Source organism: Telopea speciosissima, chromosome 3 (genome assembly GCF_018873765.1).
Source record: "Telopea speciosissima isolate NSW1024214 ecotype Mountain lineage chromosome 3, Tspe_v1, whole genome shotgun sequence".
Classification (NCBI taxonomy): domain Eukaryota; kingdom Viridiplantae; phylum Streptophyta; class Magnoliopsida; order Proteales; family Proteaceae; genus Telopea; species Telopea speciosissima.
Genome location: NC_057918.1, coordinates 6442077 through 6458890, shown reverse-complemented (window position 1 = coordinate 6458890; position 16814 = coordinate 6442077). Strand labels below are relative to the sequence as shown.

Genomic DNA, 16814 nt, shown 5'->3' with positions numbered 1-16814 from the left:
CATCATCTCTACTCTCCAGCAGCATCTACAGAATGTCAAACCGGATTTTGGAGAAAAGCCCAAGAGAACTTATCTTCTTAAGCTCACGCCAGTAAAGCCCTTGAGGTGCAAATCCAAAGACAGCATAGTTGTAGTTGGCTGTGTAATAGAGGTTAAGGGTACTGTAGATATAGATCCATCCATGGATTTATTTCAAAATCCCCATAATAATTAGTAAGAGACAGAAAAAAGGAGTGAGACTCGAGTTATATCTCTTCAAGCTTTCATGGGCGTCTTATGATGGGAAATCAGGTTCAGGAAACAGGTCTAATGGTCATGGGTAAACTACAAGAAGGTTCCAGTTTAGAGGGGTTGGGAGAAGACGAAAGTGGCTGCAGCAGAGTTTCTGATTGCAGAACAGTAAATTAAAGTGTAGAGCCGATAATAAGAGTAATAAAACAACACTAATAATCCCATTAAAAAAAAAAACACTAATAACAACACCAGCTTCATGTGCTTTCACAATATGGCATTCTTTGTGTTATTGATCTCAGATTCACATGATAAAAACATTTCAATAATGAATAAAATATCGTTTCTAATATCTAATAAGCACCGTTTTTAATATCGGTAAAAAATAAAATAAAAAAACGAATTTCAAACCATTTCGTACCGAATTTATACCATTTTTAATACCATTTTTAAAAACCAAATTTTATACTGTTTCTGTACCAAATCCATACCGTTTTTCTATATTGTAGCGATACGGTATCGATATTGGAAATGGGATTCTTAAACAATACGATATCGATATTGGGTACCTATTTTCCGATCAGCACAAACGTTATACCGCACCGAGAATAATTAATTATTAATTCTTCCCGCGTAGTTATCATGCCACTTATCTGGTGAGTTGTTCTCACCGGTGGTCAAACCCTATAAAATTATTGACCATAGTACGAGTTTGCCGGGAAACTAGTCGGGACCACGGAGGTTGCACCTGACATGTCGGTAAGTAGTTGACCAAATTTGTTGTGTGCTTATCGCCTCTCAAAGCCCTCGAAGATGGTCCAAAGGCCCCGACCTCTTATGGTGGGAACCACCTTCCTACTCGCATCGGAGGCAAGGTTACTGGTTGCCTCCGACCCGCATCCAATGTCGCGACAAGGACCCTTGTGGGTGAGACCCCGTGGCTAAGGTACTATTGGTGTCCCGCCATGTTTGACCCTACCCTTACCCCTTTTATTAACTTGACCTTATGTGGGCCTTGGGGCCCAAGTTAGGATTTTTAGAGCTTGTGTAGGGGTGGATGGTTGTTTGACCCTATCCAAACAGACCCTAGCCTACACTTATGAGGCCTTATCCAAACAGGCCATTAAAAGTGATTTTCTATATGAGAGAGAGGGGTAAGACTATTCCTTAGTCTTTCTTTTTCTTTTCTTTCCTAACCTAATCGTGAAAAGGAGGAGAGCTTTGAAGAGAGGAGGCGGCAAGGAGGAGAAGAAGGAGAAGGAAGGGAAGAAGAAGAAGGAAACGGTCTTGGGTTTGAGCTTTAAAGAAGGTACATCGTGTGTACCTCAAACCAGGTAAGCCAAGTGCCCTTTTCCCCCATTTTTCTCTCTTCCCCTTGCTCGTTTGAGCTTGGGTGGTTCGTTGGTTGCGCCCCAAGATGGGGATTTCTTTTTGAAACCCAAAGGGTTAGCTCGAGTCATGTGTAGTTTCCCCTTGTAGGATGCTTTCCTATTTTCATTACAATCCTATAAAGACCTCTATTTTGACCTCTTCTTGTGAATCTATTTGATTCTAAAGCTTCAACCACCAAAGAAAACCCCAAATCTGGATTTTTGAGCTTTTGATCCTTTAAACCCCCTTAAATCTTTGAATGTTGGGTGTTTCTAAGACCCAAATAGACTCCAAGACACCCCTCCCTTGTCCCTTGAGGCTTAGAGAACCAAATGGGACAACCCCGGGCTTTTAAAGACCTTGAAATCACACTTGGGTTGCATCGGAGGCAAGACTGCGTGAGTCCGATGTTTGCCTCCGATGTGTCCCGAGCTCGCAGGGAAGGTCGGAGGCAAGGTCGAGGCAAGCCTGCTGAGTCCGACGTTGCCTCCGATGCGTTTTAAGGCTTATAACTTATGTAAACGGTGGGGTTTCTCTATGAGGCCTCCCCTACACTCTCTCACACTCTTATTCACTTCCATAGGCGCCAACATATGTGCAATGGGGTGATTTTGAGCGGAATCGTTGCGCTTATACAAATTCCATTTGAAGTAATTGGTGAGTGGGTTTGGGTAACTGTTTGAGCTTGTTTACTATTGCTTATTCATGCATTTATGAATTATATTGTGACATTATCATTCAAGCATGATTGCATATTTGCATTTATTCTTATTCGATGATGATGATTTGGATGATATGGATTTGTGTTGGGTTACGGTCTGAAGTACTGCACCGAACCCCGTATTACGTGGAATTATATATTGCATCTCATTCTTGCTGTATGCGTTTGTTGTCGGTACCCGGTGTTAGATGGAATGGGACGTTGACACACCCGGATGTACCTCTCAACACAATAGGATTCATGTAGTATATCCGTGGTTAGGCTCGGTTCCCTATGCTACGACCCTTACCAACAGGGGTTTAGGCGTTGGGTAGCCGAGCACCCCGCTTTGTGGAGAGTTAGAGAGGCCAGGCCAGGGGTAGTAATGGTTATCGGGTCTCGCCTCTCGGGTGGTGATGACTACGACCGCGCGGGCTCCATAGTAATAATTGAGGTTGCATTGTGGTGAGAATGGAAGGATCCACAATGTCTTCCCGAGTTATTGCGTAGCATATACCCATTGACTTAGCATTGTGTGTTAGGTGGTAAATGAATTAATAATAGCATGCACCATGGACTATTTGTGATTGTGTGATTGTGCATCCCCTTTTCTCTCTCTCACTAGCTCGGTGGAGCTAACCCCGTGTACACATTCTTTTTAGATTTGGATGCGGATGATTCTTGTGGAGCCGAGAGACCGTGGATCGAGGATCATGGCGATGGTTGCCCATGATGATTGTGCCTACGGGTTGTACTTGGTACTTGGGATCGTTCCCGTTTTATTATTATTTTAGAGCATTGTGCTTTGTATAAACTTTTATGTTTTACCTTTTGGTAGCTACTTGATGGTCATAGGAATTTTGTAACTATGTTACTTATTATCATTAGCCAATGAACATCTTATAATCATTTCATTTACGCTTTGCAAACTCGACATTGTCTTGGAATGTAATATTCCTTTGTCTTTCGTACTCTGATATTATTGTATTTTAATATTGGTTTATGATCGTGAGTTGGCCATCGACGAGATCCTAGCGGTGAGGTGGGATGACGCGTGTCACCCCAATCATACCCTGATATTGTATTCTATCCCTTGTTGGGATAGGGGTGTGACAAAAACCATACCGGTTGACACCGCTAGGATAAGGTATCGCCCCAGTGCATGATCCCCATTATACATCCAATGCATCCCTAGAAGGTCAACATGTGTCAAATGACCATCCAACGGTCCAAATTAAAATTCTAAGAATGAATCTCAAAAGACTTCACTCCATTCACCATTTTTCTTCTCCGTGAACGACGACCAAACCAGACTCCGATTTCGCACTAATTACCTCTCCAAACAGACTCCCTTACGTCGGCGCACCATCACGCGACCGAGCGATGAGTTTGAATCAAACTTCATGTCCATGTGATGTGCAATTGTAACATCTAGAGCATGCATGGGTTGAGGTATCGGTATTGATATCGGATCGTATTGGTTGAGGCCGATACCTATACCAATACTTGGCCGATTATACATTGGATAATAGTATTGGATCAAGGATAAAATTGTAACAAAAAATGATTTTGAAGGAAAAATATGGGTAAAATTGACCGACCCAAACCGATATTGTCTGATCCGAATCAGTATTTGGGCTGATAACCATACTAATATCCCAATTTTTGCTATGGAGGACGCACGAACTAATTAGGCCTGATTTGGTATGATGTCTATTTCAATTTTGGATTGATTTCTTGAAATAGTCAACAAACAGATTTTTGGTCAAAAAATTGAAATTGTTTTGAATGTATCAATATGAAATATTTCAAAAATAAAAAAAAATCCATTTGATCGTTCAAATTTTGAGAATAGATTCTCTATATTTCTTTGGGAAGGATGGTGGTGGTGGCGGCGACGAGGTAGTGGCGATGGTGGTGGCAGGGTAGTGGTGACGTCGAAGTAGTGGCGGTGGTGTTGGTGGTGGCAGTGGCAACGGTGAGAGTGGGGTGGTGGTGGGGAGACCATTAGGAGAAGAAGGGGGTGTTTTATTTTTAACATGAAATTACTACTTTACCCATGAAATTAACCATGTGCTCATTCAAGAGCAAGAGTGCTAAATCAAATGAAATAGAAATTCTGAAACAGCTCCTCAGCTATTTCAGAATTTCTATTCCACTTGATTTCTATTTCACTGAAATAAGATGCAAAAATCAAACCAAACAATTTCGAAAATAGAAAACACCCCCTAAAATCAAAATATAAATCATACCAAATCAGAACTAAGTGTGTGACATAAAAAGTAAGAACCGTAGGATGCAATTGGGCAAAGTTGAGTTGGTTTTTTCAAAACTTAGCTCAGCCCAAGCTCAAGGTTGGGATATCTCTACCCGGGCCCTAACTCTGTCGCGCTCAACAAAAACCAAACCAATCTAACCCAAACGTTGTTGCTTATTACATGGTCTTAGATGGGAGAGACCAGCATGAGCGCCAAGAGTTTTCATATTTAAATTGATTTGCCTAAGAGTTCTCATTGTAATTAGTAAGAAATCTTTGAAAGAGTGATTGATTCAATTCCAAACACAAAGGAAGGAGAAGAGATTTAAATATGGGAACTCTTGGCGCGCAAGTCAAATTAAATATGGACACTCTTAGCAAACAATCTGATCTCTCCCATAACCATGTAATATTGCTACCCCGGTATCGATCATGGATTTAGCCATTGAGGTATTGCCATATGGGTCTTGGATGGGCGGGATTGTATCGGTATTGATCGATGCCAATACCGATATTTGGCCAATCTTGGATCGGGAAAAATTGTACAAAAAAAAACACCAGTTTTTAATGAAAAGTAAGGGGAATATCTCAAGCTCGAATTCGTTTGAGTTCATGGATAACAAGCAGAGCTTGGTTCAATCAGGATCCCAAAACAACGATTTCTTCGAGGATTTTGAGCTTTTGAACCTTCAGCCGATTCACCCCTCCAACGCTTCGCAATCAAGGAATCTAGAGGACAGTAATGTTGATGGAACTAGGGTTTCGTATTCGGCAGATTCAAGGACTGTTAGTATTGTTATGGAGAGGGTTTTTTTCTTCTTTTAGTCCAAGCTGGATCTTCCTTCTTTCGTATTTGTACAATCCAGCTTGAGGGAGAATGTTAGAATAATGTACTCCAAAACACCGTGGGGTAGTTCTAATCCTTTTTGAGGGTATTTTATGTTATTAAGTGTTTAATTGGTTGTGTGGATTTACTCCCACGTCGCCTAGCTTATATAAGTTATAATTTTTCCCTTATAATAGAGGGGGTCTTTCTCTCATTAAATCAACCAGTTCTATTATTTTTCTTCCCTCTCTCTAACATACGATTCAATCAACAAGGAACAATGCATCATTTAATATTAGAGTAAGATTTTTGACATTCTCGTATAATTTGATTCTTGTAATCCATATCTGTTTGTGAATTTGTATAATATTTCGTTGGTTCTACCACTCTCTGTGCAGAATTCTGTTTCTTCAGACCCCAATGAATCTGATAAGTTTCCCTGGAGCAAGATCAGAGTTGCTATGATGCAGCGAAAATTTCTGAGATTGAGGCATTGGAAGGAGTTAGAGCAAGATTAGTTGAGCTGGAGACCATAACTCATCCCATTAAAAGTTTTATTGATGATTTGGAAGTATTAGTAGAATATAACCATGACAGCTCTAATAGAAAACTCATGCAGCTGGTGACCAGAATTCATCACCTTGAGAGTTCTTTTGACGATTTTAAAGTACCAGTAGGGAATAACCATGACATCACTGATGCAAAACTGGCGCAGCTGGAAGATATTCTAGAAGAGGTAATCTTACTATAATTACTAGGTATCCGGGTGAAAATATACCTGTGTTGTCTTGGCGTTTTTCTAGTTGCTACCTAGATAAGGGTCTAACGTCCATGTGCTCGCAGCTTCCACCTGCAGCCACAGCCACATTCTGTCGAGAAGGAGTGAGTAAATCGTGCTCTCGACTCTTACGTTGAGACATGCAGTTCAAGGCAATGCCTAACTGGGTTGTGTCCGATGGTATAAAGGAGGTCTTGATCACTGATCCGGGCGATGTGCTACTGCTTCCGGAGGGTTACGATTATGTGAGTAATCCTTACCCTACAGAATTCCAATTTCTCTTGCATTTCTTGGAACAATGGTTAATCGCGATCGGTATGCGACCCATGTAGGTTGACAGCGCCCGATTTAACGATATGCTGAGGTCGCACGCGGGACTGCGTAAGATGGTGGCTAGTTTGTCTGTGGAAGTTCGTTGCTCGGTGAGTGTTTGTTAAAATTGATGACTACGGTTAGTAATTTTGTAAACGGCCTGACACGGGGAGAATAATTAATTGCCAGGAGGAGAAGATCAGCCAGCGGGACTTGGCAATAGCTCTACGGGACGCAGAGATTGCGCAACTGAAGAAACAGCTCGAGGTGGCAATAGAGAGGCAAATCTGGTAATTCAGTAGAGGTTACCAGGTGAGAGCCAGGCTCAAGCGACGACCAATGCAACAACTGTAGTTTCTTCCCGAGGAGTATGATGTGAGTGGGGGGAGTGTTGACCCTACTTTGGAAAACAATGAATTTTTTGGAAATTTGATTATATGTACCCTTTAGGTTCTACTAAAATGCTTTTTTTTTTTTGGAAATTGGATTTATGAACCCTTTAGGTTCGAGTTGGGTTCACGTTCACGTACCTTCATGTATGAGAACGAGATTCACACAACCGTATAGATGGAATCCACCACATGTGAGTCCCACAAAGTGGATATTCCATCTGCATAGTTATGAACCACACGACGTGAACTGGACTCTTAGATTCTTCTAATTTCATAAAGTTGATTAAATATAACGAGTAATTGCCGATGCAAAGAGCATAACTTACCTTATGGCATGTCTAGCACTCCTCTTCCTTGATTGGTTCCTTGTGAAAATACATGTATATGCCAAAGACCTCATCACTGGAAATTATCATCTTCACTCCCATAAGTGAGTTATAATCTTGGACTTGGCTTTCCTCCAGCCATGGCGGGAGTTGGAGGATCGAGCCCCTCCAAAACAAGGAAGGGGGTTTGGTCATTTCATAGGGTTGGGCCCATCTGTGAACTGACCCAAACAACCCTATTTTGGCTGGACTGGATCCTCCTCATCCTCTAGCTCCCGCCACAGCTGGAGGAGTGTCAAATTCATTAATCTTGTGGGACATCAGAAACATAAGGGTATTGGCCCTGATAGTGGTCACAGCATACGATTCAATACGGTTGATGACATCTTCAGTGGCATCTATAGCAGCATGCCACATGTCTAAGGGGAAAACATAAGCTTGATTTGAAGAGATAGAGGATACCAACATCCTTCTCGTTGAAATTGAGTAATAATTACTTAACAATCAATTCCTTGAAATGACATTCATGATGGATGGTTCCCAAATAATCAGCAATAGGGGTGTTTAATGGGCCGGTTTGGGTTGGGTTGTAAAAAATTCCAGCCAACTCTAAGGTCTCTTAACTTTGCATAGGCCCAGCCCAACCCTGGGTTGGATTAGGTTATCTCAGTTAAAGACCAACCCTGCTGGACTCATCACGACTCAGTTTGGCACTGATTGACCTTGATCATAAATCATAATGAGTGTGGGTGGATGTGGATGGTGGTGATAGAATGGGTGTCGGTTGGTATAAGTTATAATGAATTTGGTGTCTTCGAGGTGATATATATTTTTAGAGAAAGAATGCTAACCAGTCTGAGGCGCGGCATTTATCTACGCGCTCACCGCTGCGTGATCAGGTGGCGTTCATTTTCCCATATTATTATATGTATAGACTATGATAGACATAGTGTATATCGGGTTGGTCGGGCTGGGTTTAGCCCAATGCCTCAATCCAAGCCCGGCCCAGCCAGGCCTCGGGCTTCAAAATCCTAGCCCAAACCCGCCCTACGGGTTGAATAGTTCAGCCCAGGCCCTGTCCGTGCTCAATTGCGAGTTCGTGTTGGTCGGACTTTTTTTGATACCCTAATCAGCAACCTCCTAATTTCGTATCGGTGTAATGGTCCGATTCAAGGGTACATCTGTCAAAAAAAACCACCGAAGTGAAGCTAAAACAATCTAATTCGGGCCAATCCATCGGAACTGATCCGTTTCGATTTTGATCGAGACCAAACTGATTCCGATACCAATACCAATACTTTTGACCATGATAGCAAGGGCCTCTCCATTTGTCATTGACCACATGTCACTTTTAGACATGGGAAGGACATTTATGCGAATGGATCAACTGCATGTACCAACAGGAATGTACATCTTTTTATTTTCATAAAAACCCCTCCTCCCCTTGTAAATGGCAAAAATAGGATAGGTGGTTGGCTCTCACATGTACGCTCACCTGTTGGTACGTTCAGAGGAACCGAACTCGATATTTATCATTCTTCTACCGGTAATACTAGCTAGGGGTGCAAGTTTGGCCCTGTCGGCCTGAACCCGCCCTGAGTCCAAACAGGGTTTGAGCTGAGATATTTGGCCCTGAAGGCAGGTTAGGGTTGGAAATTTCTAGCCCTGAATCAGGGTCGGATCGGGTTAGGGTTGAGGCCTTAGGCTAAGCCTGGCCTGGCCCGGCCCGACCCTGTTTTAAGTTATACTATAAAATATATATGGATATAATATATATATTATAAACTTTAAACCTCACACACATTTTGTTATAAATATATTATATATAAAGATCATAAGTGATATAATATATTTTATTATAGTATTATTTTACATAAAATTGATAATTTTCTTACCGGCTCATTCCAACCCATGCATTTCCTTCTCCCTCCCCATGATCAGGGTCAAGGGTGGGTCAACCTGGCCTGACCCTGAGGGCGGGTCAGACTTAGATTTTTCAGACCCTGAGTCAAGGTCGGATCGGGCCTGGCCCAGGTAAGGGGACTCAGGGTTGGGCTAGGGTTATGTAAAGCCCGGCCCAACCCGACCTGTTGCAGCCCTAATACTAGCACAACCGTATCAACATATCCTTCCACATGCTAATTTTATATTCCTTGTTATTTTTCCAGTAATTGGACATGGATCGGTATCCATACATGTCACGTTCTAGATAATCGGATTTTCATGGGACCCCCATTCTCTGTGGATCAAAGACGTACGATGACATCGTGTCAAAATGATGAGGATGAAGTTTTGCTAACCTGCACAGTCCAGGGACAACCTCAGCAGCACACGCTCAAATTTCAAGTCTTGTGAATTACGTTCCGAAGTTCGGAATCCGAACCGTTTTTGCCAAGTAGTAATCGGAGTGTTTTTCACGTCTCCACATCTCAAATTTCAGGACAGTAGACTCGTTTCCTTTCTCGATTATTTTTGGTTCTGGATTGTTTGAAGTCTTGATCCCCGAGAGTCGATTCACAGAAATCGAAGCTCGATGAATTCGTCTCAGTTCATGGATAAGCAGATCTTGGGTCTAGCTGGTTCCCAAAATAACGATATCTTCGAGTTTTTGAACCCTCAGGATGAACACAACGGTGGCTCGAAGAAAGAAGACATCCTGCCCAGCTATGATTTCCAACCGATTCGCCCCGCCGGTGCTTCGCAATCGATGAATCTGGAGGGAAGTAATGTTGGTGGAACTAGGGTTTCGAGCTCGGGGGATTCAAGGACCAGTGCATCTAATATAAGAGTATGATTTTTTTACTTTCTCTTATAATTTGATTTGTATGGGTTTATTGTTTGATTAAGTGTGGGGTTTGGGGTGAACCATGATATTTTATTGGTGCAATTTAATGGCGAGTAAAATCGTTACCATTCTAGTTGGACAGTAGTTTTAGATATTTAGATGTTGCTGGGTTTTCCTTTGAATCTGTTCATGGATAAATAATTATTTGATTCTTTGTGTTTGTTGATCTATAAGTTATCGTTGCCGTCAGGTTTCAGATTTTTAAGTTGTAAGACAGATATATGGGAAATACGCTCGAGGTATTTGTTGGGTATGAATAATTATTTTTGGTATCGTTTTGTGGGTTAGTTTGTCCGTTAATGTTTGGAGAAATCATCACATTATTAGTGTTGAGAACTTAATTTGTAATCTTTGAGAAGATTTTATGAAACTTATATTTGTTCTTCTAGGGACTCTAGGAAAAATAAATTTGTACGCGTGTTGATGAGTTTCCTGGTTGATGTTTGGAGATGCAGGCAATGATTTCATGATGTTCTGTTATCTTAATGGACTGCGTAATTGGTTGCTAGTCACTGCTGTATGCTTTATACTTAAAAGAAAACTATACAACTACAAAACAACAAACTCAGCCTTATCCCAGCTGAATGGGGTCGGCTACATGGATCCTTGCAAAACAAAGTAGGGAAAACTGACTGAAAGTAAAAGGAATGAAGAAATGAAAGATGAGGAATGGGAAATGATAAGTGATAGTAAGAGGAAAGAGGCACTTAAAAGAAAATCATGGCACCCCGAAATGTTTTTTTAGATAAATAATTTTAAAAAATTGAAGTGGTTGTAGCACACTTGTTTGTGGTAGGTCCACATAGATCTAATTGGCTACTGGCTATTAAGGTTTGAAACTGATTGGTCGCTCTTGTTGCTTGCTCCTCATGAATTTACTCTCACACTGTTGCCTTTGTTTGTGCATGATGTGAATATGTGATGAATGATCAATTTGTCTAAAGAAAAAAAAAATCACTGATCATGCATTTCAGGTTAGTTGAAAAGGTTGAGAAAGAATATCATGAATATAAACTCTACCAGGACCAGATTTTACAAATAGAGCCGGTGGAAACTCATCATACTTGCATCTGCATGGCATGATGGCATCACTACATCCATGTTGATTATTGACAACTTTTTATGTGGAATCTCATGCTATTTGAAATTAACTGTGTGTATTAGTTTCTATTTTTTTTCATCATGATCTTCCTATGATTTTTTCCTTTAAATAAGTGAAGTGTGTTCCCACTGAATAAGTAAAAAATTGACTAACCTACTTAGCAGCAACCCCTCTGAAACAACAAATATAGTGGTGTAACTGTGAACACTATTGGCTTGTCCCATCACCATAAACAATGTAGTGGAAGGCACTTCAGTCTGTAACTGGACTGAGTGCCAGGTGATATAGGTAAATCCATGTTTGGACCAATTATTTGTCTGGGCCCAAAACAGTAGTTGCCCCCCCCCCCCCTCTCCCTCTTTTTGTAGGGAAGAAACTCGAAAGAAAAATAACTACACAAAAAAGAGAGAGAACTAGATGAGCTATAACTGATCTGTTATCTAGCTCAAGCACCAACTAGCGCAAGAACTCAAGGGCTAGAAGCCTACAACCACAGGAGCAGCAGAGAATAGAAACAACTTCATTTCACTTCACAAAAGCAAACTCATTAGACCATCTACCCATTCTGGCTGTACCCTTTTGCCTTGTGTTGGCTACAATTCTTTGATAATTTCTAAGTCCCCACTCACTAATTCCAACTTCATTTCAATTCTTTAGAGCAAACTTATTACACTGTCTGCTCACTTTGGATGTACCCTCTGCCTTATGTTGGCTACAATTCTTTGTAACTTAGTAAGTTCCTACTCATTAATTCCCTTATCACATGGGACTTGCTTTAAAAAAAAAATTAAGTATCAAACCGAACTAAAGTGCAGAAACTCAAAAATGAAATCATCTGGATGTCCAGTTATGTGTCTGTTTATCTGTTTATATAGATCTCTGATGAAGCCTGAACCATACCTCTATCAGAGTCCGCGATAATCAGTCTTCAGTTGGATTGGATCCTGGTAGAGGTTTGAGAGGTTTGCCTGGATGGGATCCTGGTAAAATTGGAGCCTGTTGACAGCTTTTCTCAAGGAATTTCTTGTAGTCCAGTCAAGGTAAGACATAAAATGCTGCCCATTTATTGAAAGAAGTCATACTAGGAATTTTTATATGACCATTCTGTTTTATCCAATATTAGATGGCAGCAAGTCATTCATCTTCAGCACCTTATTGTAGAGGTTTGTGTACGGATTCTGTAATTATGTGTAGGTGCATTGCTTTAGTGTTGGAACTGTAATTTGTACTTTGGGGAGTCTAATGTCCTTGCTTCCCCTCCTATAATATCCTTGCATGGTGAATTGCTTGTCTTGTTGAGGGATCTTGTCTGTGGGTTATTGGCAACTCATCATGTTGGTACACATATTTGATTGATATGAACCATGAATTTGAATGATGGGGGTTTATTGTCTGAGCTCGTATGGTGAATATTTTGGAAAGAAATCTAGACCCTAGTTTTGGACCAACTGTGCAAGAGATCACTTCTTTTTGAATGACAGGAAGTTCGTCCCTAGAATTATCATTGGGCCCAGTACCCATTTGCATTGCTTATGGATGTTTTGACTTGGTGTGTAGAATGAAATTCCATGGTTTATTCTGTTTGATTATGATATGGTTTTGATTGTAAATACTAAATTAGAAAATGGAGGCATACTTTAGCGTCAGCCATCAAGAAGTTTAAACATAGTCTAGATGATATTATGAAAACGTCGAATATATGTGCAGCTTTATTTAAATAGGAGTAGAAACGATCTAGTGTTTAAGATTGATAACTGATATCCATAGCAGCCATTTTCATTGTCTTGTTCTATCCATTAAGAATGGAAAGATTGATGATGATGCTATCTATATTATTAGAACTGGGTGCATGAATAATGGTACCCCTGGAGTGTTGTGTGATTGATGCATTCCATTAGAAATAAATGGTACATTTAATAAGTTGGCTGCATTACTGGCCATGTTTTGTATAGCTGATGTTTCTGAATGAGGAAAAACATATATAAAACTAGCATAACCCAGATGAGGATGTTGAGATGGATGCCTGGTAGCAGAAATTGAGTGGGATATGCAGGCCATAACCCATATGCAACAAATTCCAACTGATGCACCATTGAAAGGTGATATGGAGCATGGCAAAGGTTAATTAAAAACTTAGATGTTGACACTTCCACAAGCACGTGAAAATTCATTTTAGTGTGTAGTAGTACTCATTAAGAATCTGTTTCATTGAAGACTTCCTGGCTGGTTTCACATTGGCAACTGTCCAACATCTGCTTAATTGTTAGTTCTGAAGTTATTTGAATTTTGAAAACCATGTGTGTTCTTCTTCTTTTTTTATTAATCCATTGTTGTTCATGAAGTTTATAATATCTTGTTGGTTCTTACACCCTCTGCAGAATTATGTCTCTTTAGACCCCAATGAATCTGCTAAAGTTGCCCTGGAGAAAGATCGGAGTGTCTATGATGCAGCAACAGTTTCTGAGATTGATCGAACAATGAAGAAGCATGCTGATAATCTGCTTCAGGCACTGGAAGGAGTTAGTGCAAGATTATCTCAGCTGGAGAGCAGAACTCATCACCTTGAGAGTTCTGTTGATGATTTGAAAGTATCAGTGGGGAATAACCTTGGCAGCATTGATGGAAAACTGAGGCAGCTGGAGAATATTCTAAGAGAGGTATCTTCCCGTCTATGATGCTCTTAACAATTGACGCAATGTTCTCCACCATTGCCTTTTAAGTTAGCTATACCACAACAACGTTCTGCACCAAAATCACATGATGTGTAACTACAAAGTAGTATGTTGAATCCTGAAGAGGAAGTAAAAGAAGTAAAAATTTTGAACACAACAGTAAAAGAATAATTCTTAAGGGCCAACAATATGGTGAATATTGGCAATAACTTCTTCTGGATGGCAAACAGTTCGTTAGTTGAATGGTGATTGTGATTTTGAACCAAAGCCTGTATTATCAAAACTGACGGGCATTTCCAATAAACCAAGCTAGCATCTTGAATACATTTTGTTACTGCAAGTGATATCTAATAGTTTATGTGGAATTTTTAGCATTTCTGGCATGTTTTCACTGCTAATTAGTTGTTGCACCAGACTAAGATTCAATTCGAATGTGGCTGGCTTAGTTTGGCTTCATGTACCAGTAAATTTAGACAAAACTGCAAAATTTTTAGTTAATTCCATTTTGAAGTGTCGTGTGTTGAAGTGGCTGGACTGCCTGATGTTATTGAATGGATTGATTGCATGGGAGTTGATTGTGAGAGTTGGATGCTTGATTTGGTTTTATCTTTGGCCGTTGGGTGATTTTAAGTATGCTGTTGGAATTAGGTGTGCATAGCTGTATAGGTCGATTGTGTATCTGGATGACTATGAAGCTGCATGACTGGGAGCCTTAACAAGCTTTGGTCGCAGCCAATTCTCCTTGGCCCCTTTGCTAAGGTTTATATTCATCTGAACCCCCACCCCAGGCCAGGTTAAAGCTAGTGTTTGAGTTTTGAGGCTGGAATGAAGAAAAACCTTGGGTGAAAATATTTAGTTTTTCATTGGTGTAATAGTATTGTATGCTTCTTTTTATTCATCTCATTCATCGGGATGCTTTCTTATTTGTTTGTAAGAATGGGTAATGCATGTTGGCTTTTGTCTGTTAGGCATGTTCGCCTCTTACATGCATTGGTTTCTTGATCATTTTGTGATACCCAGTATTGTATATCAACAATCTGTTGCAGGTGCAAACTGGTGTCCAAGTGGTGAGGGATAAGCAAGAAATTGCAGAGACCCACATGCAGCTAACAAAGCTGCAAGTATCCAGGGTAGAGCAGCAACCTGAAAATCAGACCACAACCGTGCAAGCAGATTTGGTGCAGCAAACAGCTTCTGCTTCTCAGCAGTCTCACCAACTGCTTCCGCCGGTTGCTTCTCTTCAACAACCAACTCAACCACTTCCTCCAGCTGCTTCTCTTCAACAACCAATTCAACCACTTCCTTCTCTCCCTCCTAATGCTCCACCACCTCCATTCCCAAGCCAGCAAAATCTGCCTCCAGCTCAGCTTCCTGTCCAATTGCCCCAGAACCAGATGCCAGCTAACCAACCACGAGAACCTTACTTCCCACCCCCTGCTCAGACACCTGAAGCCACACATCAGCAATATCAATTACCTCCAACTCAGCAGTCCCAACCCCCACCTCAAGCACCACATCAACACTATCAGCCGACTCCTCAGCTTCCACAATACTCTCAGCTACCCCAGCCACCTCAACAGCCCTCTCCTATCGGCCCTGTCCATCCTCAGCAACTCCAACCTTCTTTAAGCCACCATATTGAAGAAGCCGCCTACATGCCGTCTCAAAGTTACCCTCCTAGCATCCGCCAACCACCATCAATGGCTCAACCACCAAGTGGGTCTCCTCCAACCCAGCAATTTTATGGTCCTCCAGCCCATGGATATGAACCTCCTTCAAGCAAGCCCAGTTCAGGGTTTCCCCCAGGATATGGCCCAACTTCTGGGCCTAACTATAATGATTCCTACCCTTACAGTGGGTCACCTTCTCATTATGGAGCCTCAGTGATGAAACCATCTCAGCATTCGGCTCCTTCAGCGCCAAGTGGTGGAAGCAGTTACCCACGTCTACCAACTGCACAGATTTTACCACATGCACTGCCAACTGCAACCAGTGTTGGTGGACCTGGTAGCTCCAGTTCTGGCAGCACTGGAAACAGGGTCCCAGTTGATGATGTGGTTGATAAGGTGGCATTGATGGGATTCTCAAGGGACCAGGTGAGGGCAACTGTGAGGAAACTGACGGAGAATGGTCAATCTGTTGACTTGAATGTGGTGCTAGATAAACTGATGAATGATGGGGAAGTGCATCCCCAGAAAGGTTGGTTCGGCAGGTGATGTTTGATATGCTAGTGCCATTCTTGACTTGTTTTGTATAAAGTGAGCTACTGTTTCTTTGGGATACAATCTACTTGGTTCAAGGGTCCTTTACTTTGGACATGTGTAGGTTTTTCTTTTTCACTGGACCTGCGTCGTTTCTTGATTATTAGTCATTGCTTGTTCATAATAATTGCAGAAATTGTTAATGGTCTTTGGGATCTGCTATAGTGCTTATTGTGCAGCACTGAGTTGTAAGTTTCTGTACATCTTCCAAATTCCTTATGTAAACCAAGTTTCTTGTGATTTATTCTGGGCCATCTTGTGTCACAGTGCGTAGCTGCAGATATTCAATGTGATTGACAGTGTGCAATTCTTAGCTGAACCCTGGGACGATGGCGAACCAGTTTTGTCATCTTTGGGCACAATAGCAGATGACTATATAACAAACTCTCTCCAATGTGACATGAGCAGCAAATGACTATAACAAACTCTTTCCAATGTGGTTGACAGTGTGCAATGCTCAGCTGTCGGAGAGAGTTTGTTATAGTCATTTGCTGTTCATGTCGTCCATTTATTTCAGTGATTCTTTCTGTGGGGTGGGGTAGAGGGCAAGAGAACGCTACCTGGTCCACGCATGCAGCAGGATCAAAAGGGTTCACTGGTTGAGTTTTTTATTTCATGGTGAAGGTGAGATTTTCGTATGCTCTTGTCTCCGTGCACAGGACACAGGAGTCGTGTGACCAGGTAGCATCCTTTTTCTCTATGTATAATAATTTGGTGTACGTGTTTTTTTAAAAGAAAGTC

At 41.3% G+C, this 16814-nt stretch overlaps 1 protein-coding gene across 1 annotated transcript; it reads left to right on the top strand.

Annotated features, from left to right (window-relative positions):
* Positions 1-9630: 9630 nt before the first annotated feature.
* LOC122656369 (extensin-like) lies at positions 9631-16223 on the top strand. The gene is made up of 3 exons (XM_043850856.1): positions 9631-9981; positions 13519-13797; positions 14859-16223. Exons 1-3 carry the CDS (start codon positions 9727-9729, stop codon positions 16026-16028), a joined length of 1704 nt encoding a protein of 567 aa, XP_043706791.1. The 5' UTR covers positions 9631-9726; the 3' UTR covers positions 16029-16223.
* The last annotated feature ends 591 nt before the right edge of the window (positions 16224-16814 follow it).